Source organism: Patella vulgata, chromosome 5 (genome assembly GCF_932274485.2).
Source record: "Patella vulgata chromosome 5, xgPatVulg1.2, whole genome shotgun sequence".
NCBI classification, from domain to species: Eukaryota; Metazoa; Mollusca; class Gastropoda; family Patellidae; genus Patella; species Patella vulgata.
In genome coordinates, this window is record NC_065883.2 from 31,609,958 (window position 1) to 31,622,833 (window position 12,876).

At 32.4% G+C, this 12,876-nt stretch overlaps 1 protein-coding gene across 1 annotated transcript in view; it reads left to right on the forward strand.

Annotated features, from left to right (window-relative positions):
• Positions 1-10,225, forward strand: part of LOC126822277 (son of sevenless homolog 1) — a 31,196-nt gene extending 20,971 nt beyond the window's left edge. Inside the window, exons 22-24 of the mRNA XM_050551063.2 lie at positions 1,802-1,918; positions 2,577-2,886; positions 3,778-10,225. Of these exons, the coding sequence (XP_050407020.1) occupies positions 1,802-1,918; positions 2,577-2,886; positions 3,778-4,202 (852 nt within the window). The 3' untranslated portion in view covers positions 4,203-10,225. The remainder of the gene's footprint in view (positions 1-1,801; positions 1,919-2,576; positions 2,887-3,777) is intronic.
• Positions 10,226-12,876: the final 2,651 nt, after the last annotated feature.

The window sequence follows — 12,876 nt, forward strand, 5'->3', positions numbered from 1 at the left end:
AATTTCCGTTAATTACATCTAGAGTTATGGCCCTTGTTTCACTTTGTTGTGAACGCTCTGTTTGAAATTGATATGCATCATTTAAATTAGTGAAACGAAGAAGCCTATTGAATTTCAGCAATTTACGTTAATTACGCTGTGAGTTATGGCCCTTGTTTGACTTTGTTGTACCTTGTAAATGCTCTAACGACAAAAGTTATTATCCGATCTGTATGAAATTTATATGTATCATTTAAATTAGTAAAACGACCAAGCCTATTGAGTTCCAGTTATCACCTAAATTAGCGAAATGAAGACTAACAAGCTTATTGAATGTCAGCAATTTCCGTCAATTATGTCTAGAGTTATGGCCCTTGATTTACTTTGTTGAACTTTGTGAACTTACGAACGACAAAAGTTATCATCCGATCTGTATGAAATTTATATGTATTATTTGAATTAGTAAAACGAAAAAGCTTGTCGAATTTGAACAATTTCTGTATATGGCTTCCTGAGTTACAGCCCTTGTTTTAGTTTTTAGAACCTTGTGAACCTTCAAACAACGAAAATTATAATGTCATCTGTATGAAATTGTCTATTAAATTCCCCACAAAAGAATAAATATGTGACAACCCTTGTCGACTGCTCGGACGATTTAGCTGCTGTGGGCGTATGTTTTGTTGCCTGGCAACCTATCTTTCATTAAGGATATAAATAAGGAAGAAATCTATCAATTTTCAAATTGCAATTTCAAGCGCATTTGCAGGGTTATTTTTCTGTGGTAAAGCTCTGGACAGAGTTCTTTTTAGTGGATTTTTGTCAAACTTTCTTTGCAAGATTTGTTTACAGTGATTTTAAAGCTCACATGGGCTAGAATGTTGCTTGTGGGCATTTGTAATGTTAGTTACCCCAATCCGAACGAAGTTAGTGAAGAATATTCCAGAGTGTGTCATAAAAAAACGTTCATTACAATCTTTCTGTACTTTGTACGCACATTAACCTGTTAGTTGTGCCTTTTTTTTTCCTAATTAGAAATTTCTCAGCCTTAATAGTTTATTTTTTATACACTCACATTTTCATGTGGACATATTATGCCGTCTGTCCATAATTTGTTTGTGGACACTCTACAGGTGTTCTTATTTGATTTTGACGAAACTTGAAATATAGGTTTATCTCCAAAAGACTTTGGATCCTTTTGATATTGGCATGTATCGGATCAAAACTTCATGGATTATGGCCCCTGACTGTACGCAAAAATCATTTTTTTAGCTTGTGAGCACTCAAGAGGTCACAATTTTCATCTGATTTTGATGAAACTTGAAATGCTTGTTTATAACCCAAAGATCTTGGTTCCTTTCGATATTAGTGCATATTGTCGGATCGTAACTTCCTGAATTATGGCCCTTGATTGTACAAAAAATCTTATTGGATTGATACATAGTCCGGCAAAGGAGAAACAATGACTTCCGTTTAGGATTGGATTGATGAATTGTCCGATAAAGGATTAAGTCAGCCAGTCAAAGCAGATTAACTAGTTAATCAAGGTAGGTGTATAGGCAGTATTAATTATGTAATTTTGAATATTATTCACTATATCTTGATGTCCGATTTGGCATATTCCTGGTCGGACAATTTAGAACATGTCCGGAATATACAGACGAAATCCCATGACTGTGTATGACTAATACAGATTGCTGTGGTTAGTTCATATCTGGAACACATTTCCCTCATTTTATTGTTCAGTCAGTATATTGATATTACGACTACCAGATTATAAAACTTTAAATTTAGTAGTAAACATGGATTATTTTGTATGTTTCAGGAATTTTTTGAAAAGTTGAATCCATTAGAAGATAGATGTGAAAAAGATTTCAATGATTATCTTTATGCAAAATCATTAGAAATAGAGCCACGGGGTTCAAAGCAGGCAGTAAAATATGTAAGTTTTTAATAGACAAAACAACAATAATTTCTATACACAACAGATGTCAATATTTAGAAAAAAAGGGTTAAATTATGCTTTAATATGAAATATTGCTTTAAATGTTTCATAAGCATTTAGTACTTGAACTGAAAATACACAAGACACAATTCTATGGAATATAATTACTGTTTGTTACTAAACAACATTTTGGCTAGAATTCTCTAGTTTTTATATTTCATAGAAACAGGTGGTTTTAATTTAACTCTTTTCCATACGTAATATATCCAAAAAATGACAAAAATTGTGTCAAATGAGAATCATATGTATGAGAAATAGGGTGCAAATAGCAATACACATTAAATTTATTGCGAGTTATTCTGTAAATTTAACAGATTTCTGGTATAAAAAAACTAAGATTTGACTGATACATTCGCATTACATGGCAACAGAATATTTAAATTCTGCTTACCTGCTTGCATTAGAATACATTACTCTAAGTTGTTGGGGTTTTCATTGTTAAAATTGTTGACCTGAATATGTATCCCAATTTGAATCATATCACAACACATGTATACATATAATAAAGTTATATCATTAATATTATATAAGTGACAGTTGTAAAGATTTTCTTGTATATAAACTGATCAATTGTAATGTTGTTTATATTTACCAGCCAAAGAAGTTCCTAGATTTCTCATTAAAATCACCAGGTGTGAAACCATTATCTGGTCATAGACAGAGTTCGGCCAGATCAAGCCAGCCAACCACTTTTCCTTTTAACGTACCAAAGAACTCAGAAGATGATGATTCCTCTTCACCATCTTGTGCCACCCCACCAACTCCGAGCACCCCCCTCACCCCTACACTTTTCAGTGGCAGTCATTTGGGTAGTATGAGTACTCTAGCTAGTAGTACTAGTACATTAATGGGCAGTACACATAGTGTTCTTACAAACTTTTCTAATGATACAAGTATCTTATCAGGTAAATTATTATCTTAAATATGATATCTTATAGAATACAGAACAGCAGTTGATAGTTTCTCAGTTACTGAATTTAATTGGTTTAAAGATGCATTATGTAAGATTTAGATAAAGAGCTAACCGTTCTTGCTATAATAGTTTAGAAATATATAATGAAAAATGAATACTTGAAAATTTCAATCAAATTAATTTATTCTGAGTGAAGTCATTAATTTATAAAATTTTGACATGACACAATGTAAATAGTCTTGATTGTCAGGTAAAATTGCTACAATAATAAATGTAGTTGCGATTTTCGATTTTATCGCCTAACAAAGATATTTGCAGACTTTTCTTAATCCACTGACCGGTAATATTGTGGCCATCTGATGGTGTAGAGAGTTAAGTATGGGCGATTCATGTGAATAAATGTCTAAATACTGTTTATAACATTTGAAACCAGAAAAAAGACCTGCAATAGGCAAATTTAGCTCTTACATAATGCATCTTTAACTATTTATATAATAAACATCAAAATGTGATAGTATAGCCTTTATACTTTGTCTAGTGAATTCATTCGGGAATTTGCTTAGCATGGTTATGTATTCATATAAGTTACTTAATTATGGTGACTATAACTTTGGCAAGTATTTCAAGTCATTTACACCCCATGGAGTTTGGGAACTTACGACTAACCCCATATGGACACTGAAAGTCTGTATTTCTTAAAATATTTCAGAGCTTCAGATAGTTGCACAGAACTGGAATAAAGGTTTAGAGGGTCTTTCACGCTGAATAAACAGTTTTATTCACTCAAATATATCTGGGACTACTGCTCCTTTAAATGTTAAAACATTGAATATTATTTTTTGGGGGTAGTTATTAAAGTTATATATTTTGAACTATATTTCAGAATTTGGATATGGTTTAGAGTTGGATAATGCTTTAGAGAAACATGTGTTAACACCACCACCACTTCCTCCCAGACGTAAACACAATGACTCTGAATGTTCTTTATCAGGATTATCCCTATCTGATAATCCACCCATTCCCCCTCCTCGTCACGATGAAGAAAGACCTCCACCTGTTCCCCCTAGGAGGGATTCTTTTAAGTCACGAGACTCTGTTTTTAGTACATTACCGAGATCACAAAGCATCTCTCATCAACCGCGACCTGTTATGCCACCGTCAACAAGCTCAACACTTCCACGTCACAATTCAGAACGAGGATATCCTTCTAATTTGATCTTTGATATCAATGGGGATGATCCCCCTGGACTTCCGGAAATTCCACCTCGAACTTACAAAATTGTTCATTCACGGAAACAGAGTAGCTAGAAGTGAGCCTTTTTTATAGTTGGCTTGGATGTGATATGTTAAGACAAATTGTGAATCAAATTATTTGTATGAAAAAGTAATGTACGAGAATTTCATTCCTTGTTTACAGTAATCACTACTGTATATATTGTATATGTAGAATGGAAGAGCGAGAAAGTGCCTAGGAGGAGAAGAAAAGAACAAGTTGTTTGTGTGAAGGTTTTTTTTTTCAATAAGTGGACGGAACATTATTGTGTATTGTTAATGATTACTAGTGAGTTTTTATGCTGTGTTTTTGTGTACATAGAGTATGTTATTTTTTGTGTAGTGTATGTTTGTATGTATGTGCTAAGTTTTTGTGTAGTGTATGTTTGTGTGAATGTGGCTTGTGAAATGTTGTAGAATTAAATAATGGACTATGTTATGTGTCTAGTCACTAATGTTGTGTGCTCTTAGTAAATATAATATATCAAGATGACATAGAAGACATTTTGGACACATCAGATGAAAGTATATGCATTGCAAATTTACTAACTTAATGTTTAATTATCAATTTTCCAGTAAACAATGATAAGGTCACCAAGACATCTGTTAGCAACATAATAATGTTGTGGAGCTTTCTACAATAAAATTTGGAAAATGCTATGTATGTCTGTAGCTTGGCTAAACTTGAGTGCCATTAAATAATTGACGTCCTGATGATAGAGAATATAGACTACAATTTTGTTGTTTAAATATGCATTGAAAGAGCTGTAGACCTTAAATACTGGCCCGTCACTCTAAACACTGATAATTTGGGTCCACTGATAATGCCCGGTGCCCTTTAACGGTAATAGATTGGGTCCACTGATTAAGACTAAATTAACAATACTGTTTAACCTATATATTAGACCAAAGGGCTTATTAATCCCCTACCATTGAATGATGGATTTTCTCTCCATTCCTCCTCCTGTCCTTTTTGTGTCCTGGAATTATTTTGATTTAGCTTGGTTGAAGCAAACCTACAGATCCAGTGGGAATCTTTTATATTTACTGAATTATGGTCCTTTAATGACTTAAAATTAACTTAAACATACCAGTATTTGATTAGGGTTACAGACCAATTCAGTGAAAATTTCGTTTTACTGATTTTATTCATCTATAGTATCTGGATTATATTTTCGCAGAAGTGTATTCATAATTTCAATCTCTTATAAATGCAGGAATTGTAAAATTTTTTGCAACTTGGTAGAGAAATGTGTTGCCTCAGCACTACTTTCAGAATGCTTGTTAACAGATGTCTTGGTTGCCTTCACAACATCCAAATAGTTTATTATAGCATTTATATTATGAAATTTGTTTGTGTAAGTGAAGAAGAATTCATGTAGCAATGTTCATGAGTCAAATACAGATCTCACAGTTTGTTTTTCATCCAAAGGCCACAAAATTGTATGAGTTTATGTTCAAGACAGATATAGTTATAGAGACAGATTTTTGTTCAAAATCTTTTAAACTTAATACATATTTATTTGATAAGCTTACTAATTTCGTATGTGTTAGCTCATACTGCTATATCAGAGCTTTATGTTGAAACTATCAAATGAATAACACCATAGTACGGTTTCATTTATGTTGCTTATTCTAGTAGGGTATGTTCTGAACACAAACAAATCCTTTGTAAAATTCTTTTTACCTGTTCCAACCTCGTAGGTTTTCTCCAGGTCCTCCGGTTTCCTCCCACTGCCAAAGACCCCTACGCGCAAGCGAATTATTGAAATAAAATTGAACCATGAGTTAGTCCTGAAATGACCTAGTTTGTGTCGAGTGGATGTTAAATATTGTGTAATTATTTGCAACTTAAGATCCTTGATTGCTTTGAGAAATCTTGTTATCTGATTGATTTGAAATTTATTTGTAATGATCAAGTTCATGAGATGTAGATGTCTGTTAATTTTCAATTTTCAACAATCTTTGATAATTACTTGCTTATTGCCTTTGAATGCCCAGAAAAATCTTGTTTACACTCTTGTATCCCATATTCTTGCATCTGAAAACCCCTCTATTAATAAAGAATTGAAATTCTGCACACTTTATGTGGACTGCTGGGACAACTTAGCTGCCGTGGGCATATGTTTGTTTCATTGCCTAGCAACCCATTCATATCTTCATAAATATTCACAGTATTACAGTATATTCTTTACAGTTATCGACTCAGGGGTGTAAAAATCCACTAGCCAGACACCTGGGCTACCAAAAATACCTTACGGGCTAGTGAACAATTTAGCTCCATTAGTCCTGGACTAGTGCCCTTTCACTCTAATTTTTTTTATAGTTTGTGAATTAAACTAGTTTTATAAAGAAATAGACTGTAAAATATCCCACATTTATTTTCTCCAATCCCAGCTAATACACACCAATTTAATTTTTTCTTCGTTTAACAAACAGCTTCGCGGCTAAAATGGCACTTGCATGCGAATTCTCGTTGCTTTCTACATCGTTAACTAGAATGGTTCTTTTTGGCGGGGAAAAACATGTCACGTGGGCAAAAAACAATAACATGGAGACCATACCTACATGTACCTGTATTGCTTACTTGTCTATGCCACGCCAAAGTAATTTTAAAATACCGTTCTATAAAGAAAACAAACAATGTTTCGACATCACGAACTATGCTTTCATTTTCTGCCGTATAAATGAAGACACGTAATTTTGGAGTAAAATTACTGACATGGATTTGAAGCTGGTACAGGTCGGTCAATTTCATTCTATGTGTTACAAAAACACATAATTTTGTAGAAATATTATTGATATACATTTGAATACCATACGGGAATTAAATGTGACAAATACCCAGGAGCACATACTTTTTTGTATTCAGAACATATGCTATATAATATAAAAATATTTGTAGTTGAAGTTGATTAGAGGGAATGGAAGCTTATTGACGTTATTTCCTGAAGCTGACAAATGACTTCTTGCGATCTAATTCTTGCCTCTATTAACCCCAACTAAAAATGCCTTGACGGGCAAAATTATAGCATCCCTGATGTTAATGTACTATGACTACTTGCATTGTGCAAGGAGGGAGAATTTTGTGCAGTCTTCAGCATTCCCACCTACTCTTCTTCAGTTATTCCATTTATCAAGTTTTATTTTACATGCAGACTAATATTAAAGCTTATAACTAGTACAACTACGGACTAGTTAAAAAATTTTAATGCCGGGCTAGTGTCCGACAGTAGACCTGGCAGCTTAGCTCTGAGACTGATGACCCATGTATTGTGAGATAAAAAGTATGAACCTGTAACACTACTGAATCAAGTATTAAAACTGTATTTATTACCAGTTATTGCAGGTTTCATATCCATCCGTTTAATCAGTTTTTATATGTTCAATAAGAAATTATCTGTAGGATGCAACTATAATGGCTACTCTTAAAATTATTCTATGGGTTATATTTTCCCTTCTTTAAAAAGATTTAATTGTAATGGCTTTAACACACTAAGAACATATTACATTAACCAGTTATAAATAAATTAAGATGTATATATTTATGTTTTTGCTGTATATTACAGCTTGTAGGTTAATCTATTTCCTTTGAATCTATAATTAGATACAAGAAACAAATGTACAATAATGCATTGGTTTCCTTTGAAAATTGGTGAAATGCAGGTAAAAGCCAGATTTAATAAAGCTTTACTTTTGCATATTGAATTGTATTTCCACTGTAATATCTTTTCCTGAAATGAATATATGTCAGTATAGTTTAAAGGATTGCAGATTTTGAGTTATTAGTTCCCTGTCAGAAGTCAAGTGTGTTTAAAAGTTTTCCACTATTCTTCCCTTTCAAATGTAAAATTTCATCTGTAGATGTAGTATTAGTAGCTAACATAAACATATCTTGTTTGAGTTCCATTACTCTTAACCTACCAGGATACTTTTAGGGCAATTGTGGTCCTTAGGCTTAGAGGCAATATTACACACTTTTCCCCTTATGGTTCAAGATCTGATGTGTACCTTGTACAGCATTTAGTTCAGTCCTTCACTTATTAATAGTACATCATTTTAAGATTGTTTGTAGACCAGAAGTTGAAATGTATTGCTTTGGCCTGTGCAGTTGACAAGAAAACTGTACCCAGTCATCCAGATGGTACGAGGAACTGAACACATAAACGTGCCCTTAAAGGAACCCTTGACAATTGGAATTAAAAGAAGACTTGACAACAACACATACTACCTTCCACTGCACACTCTATCTTTGTCTCAATTTGACCGAAGTAATTAAACCTTATTATTAAATAAACTGTAAAATGGGAATCTTTCTACTAATGTTTGCCCTTTTGTAATATAATTTAGAAACAAGAATTCTTAAAGAACAATATATATACATTCTAAACCAGGGTTTATAAGTATGACTGTTGTATGTCATTATTTATCATAAGTTAAAATAAACAAATGCAATGGCTATTCCATTAATGTATATCTGTTTTAGTTATGTAAGTACTGGTAATCATGGAAAGAGTTTTTTTTTTAGGTAATACATTGGATGAGTGTGTTTAGTTAGAATATATTGCTATTCCATCTAAGGTGTAAACTGAAATTTGTTATTTTAAAGATATTTTAGCTGCATCTAAAATATTGATAAAACTGTTTGTATTTGTTGAATTTTTATGATTATTTAGGATAATGCGTTGAATTTGGTCAGGAAATTTTAGTGTAAATATATTCTAGATAACTTACTGAACATTACAAAAAAACATAAACTACCAATTTCTAATTATGGGTACTTAAAAAATATACATTTAATTTGTAAAATACAATAATATATTTTGTCATTCAGAGCGCATATCCTTTTTTTTAACAGTAAACCCACAAATTTTGGAACTAGAGGCTTAATTTTGAAAGAATTTAGATTTGGATTCAACAAGATTCACTTTGTCAAGTAAATATACCAAATATTTTGTTCATGTGTAGAAAATTAGTTACAAGAACATTGGGGATTGGTCAAGTGATTATGGATGTTGTTGTAAATGGCAATCATCATTAAATGTTTTCATTCATTTGAAATAAAGGTAAAAACAACTAAAGGTTTATAGTGGTACCCACACTTTGATTATACTCTAAGCACCAATTGTTCTTGAGACACATTTCGTGAATTAAAGCCGTACTTCTTACATGGGGATGAAATACTGTTACAGTATCCAAATTTCTAAAGAAAATCAGAGAATTTGCCACAATAATTTTGTCGAAAGCCATTATCATCTATGATGATAGATTTTACCTGATAATGAAATTTACCTGTATCTTTATTGTATATTATATTCTGACAAAGCGAAGTAAAATGCTGTCTTCTTTGAACTGCATACTTATACAAAATGTCATTTGTTTTCGGGTGGGTATACATATGGATAATGTGTATGTATAGTGTTTATTAAGAAAGGAAGGGTTTAAGCCCATGCTCATGAAAAGTGCAATAGAAATATTGTTGTGGATAAAATTGTATAATTTTCGATATACATGTTACCCTTTTATTGTTTATGCTTGATGGAACAAGTTTTGGAGAGATTGTTTTATTAATGCTTTGTTGATATTACAGACATTGTTTATGTAGTACATAGGTCAGACAATCGATTATATAAAATAAAATTTAATAGGCGGTGAATGTTTATTTGTCTCATTTGTAGTTATATGTGAAATAGAACGCTTGTGTATTTTGTAAATTTGGTTCTAAATGTAAATAAGTAGAAGTGATAATATGTTCATTGGGAGTGTTGTTATTGTATATGTAATAGGCTGTATATAGATATATGTTTACTGCCTGTATTATTTAAAAAGTACAGTACTAATTATATTATACATACATATTACATACCATATACATGTAGTTAATAGGCATTTGTCATATACATTATTTGATGATTGAGATATTGTACATTATATATTTGAAGATATTGTGTTATTGTATGAAATAATACAAGAGTTTAAAGTGCTATATGTACCTACTAAAACAATATGTGAACCTGTGTTATCTCATGGTACCTATATTAAACATGTTAAACAAAGCATTATCTTAGTTTTTATATGCCCCTGTCTTCATTAGCCCAGTTGGAGCAGAACAGTAGGACATTAAAACCCATTTCATTTTAAATGTCCACATTAACTTAGTTTTTATTATTAAAAGTTGAAATGCAAACTCTAGTACATATATCCATTTTTTATCATTTTGTGTCAACTGATGACCAATTCTAAATTTGGTCAATGGATTCTATTTGTCTTACTGTATAATGGATTACCAAATTCTTATATCAACCAAAGAGATCTCACTGAGATTGGCATATACATGATTTGCATTTAAAATTTATTATATATCTATATGTTATTAATTTTCCTGTATTTTTTGTTACTATGGTTCACAAGGCAGAGAGACATCATGGTCCATAGATTTATATATTTTAACAATAGATCCAGAATAGTGTCCACTAAATCATTTCACACGTACAGTTTTTTGTCGTGTGCCTATATATATTCGATTAAGAAGATTCTAATCTGTCAAATTCATCAAAAAAGACGAAAAAAAAATAATCATATTTAACATCTATACTACAATGACCATTCACTAACTTTCAGGCGTTAACATGGGCCCTATAATACCGACCAAGGTGTAAATAACGCAACGGCAATCGGCAATTTTATTATTTTTTTCAGAAAATATTCTCAAGTGTCAGTTTTGTCAGCCATCTTTGAACCATCCCGACCGTGCTTTATCGCATGGTACGGCTGGTCACGACCACTGGCAATCTGAACGACAGACTCACCCTACCTGCAGAGAAGTGACTCTGACACAGTGAATAGCCATGATATCCATATGACGTTATCTAAACGTCACAGGTCATGAGGTCACATCAACAAACAAATGTAAACACCATCATTATGATCATTATCAACATTACAAGACACAATGTTACATTGTAAACAATAGCCTTCTTGCAGCCTTTAGGACTGTATAATCCGTACAGAACGTCTTATCGCTTCTTCCAATGATTTTTCACAAAAATAACATCATCTACAACTCTAGATTTGACGTCGGCTTATTGGCACTATTTTGTGCTTCGGTCGTGTCTATTTCAGATATACACAATCAATTCTGTTAAAGGCTCAATACCACTCTTGTTGTAACTGAATAATATGTCCCAATCTTTATTCTGGTCAACAAATTGTACTATTTTAGAATATTTCAATTAATTGATGATACAAATTTCATCTTAACACACCTTATTTAAAATTTTTTGAAAAATTCAACATAATGGTTTGAAATGTCTAACGTAAACCTTTTCAAATGAAAGTTCGATTTAAAAATATTTTCGAACCCTCTGGACAAGTAAAATAGGATGTAATGGATAATTTACACAACAGGTAGGACACTTAAACATCTAGTACTTAGATAGAGATATTATTTATTTTCTGGAGCTTTCAAGCCAGCAAAAGTGTTATAATCCCTTTAATGTTTTTAGTGTGGGGATTGACTAAAAGATAATTTATTTCATTTCTAAACAAAAATTTAAAACTTTAACGCAATTTTAAAAAAATAGCCAAATTCTGGCTGGGATTACTGAGCAAAATGGCCATTCACTGTATTCGTGCGAAAAAAAAGCCAGCTACCATTTAATTTTCGTACGTTAGTTACGTACGGACCACTGGTTGAACTAAATGCCATTCGCATGCAGATGGTTCGACTATAGTGCGAAAATCCGTGCAACCGAAGGTCGCCCTGGCAAGTAAAGCGTCTTCGTTAGTCGTTTGGAAGGAGCCCAATGAAAAAACAAGGTCAAATGTACACACAGTTGAAATTCGAAGAATAAAAAGTGAAAAATCAGTGGCATTGAATGGCATTATGTCCGTCTTCATTACATTAGCCATCAGTGTAGAAAAGTGCTGCGAGAACTTAGCTAAAAACGTTGATGATATATACTATTATTTTTGTTTTTTGGCTACGATTGGATGCCATTAGTTTCACCTGGAAAATTTCTTTATTAATGCATGTAAAATCTTAAATAAGATACTTTTATACTATTAAGACTAAGTAAACACCAGACCCAATGTAATGATACAACTTTCCATTATCTGAAGATATTGTCAATAAAGTTAATCAAGTGGTGTTTTTAATAGAATTGGAACGGTCATTTACGTCGATTTTAAAATGTCTACGTCGCGTATTTTGAATGGATGTTGTACACGACATACATTTGGCCCTGCCTTTACGTCAAACCTGTTCCGTTTTAAAATGTGAGGAAAAGCCAGCTTTTAACGCCTCGATTGAATATAGATGTTTTGTACCTGTGTAAGGTAGGACTATATGCCTTTAAAATAAATGTTGTTGGATGTGACAGAACGTAATAAATAACAGTCATCTATCACAGTTTTGAAGAAAAAATTGGCAGTTTTGTTTACTGAATTCCGATGTAATTCATATATCGGATTCTGCTAGAAGGAACTTACTAGTACACACAGAGTCGAGAGATTCGGTTTTTTTTTTATCTATTAAACCCCATTTTCTTTCTTTTGGAACCTTCTGTTTAATCCTTATAATATGTTTAGGATGTCACTGGCAATAACAGAACTAGTAAGTGCCCACGCTGATTCTCATAAAACATTGAAATTTTCCAGCTGGAGGACTGCATCCTAATGGAGCTGGTGGGGTTAATGCTATGACATCAAT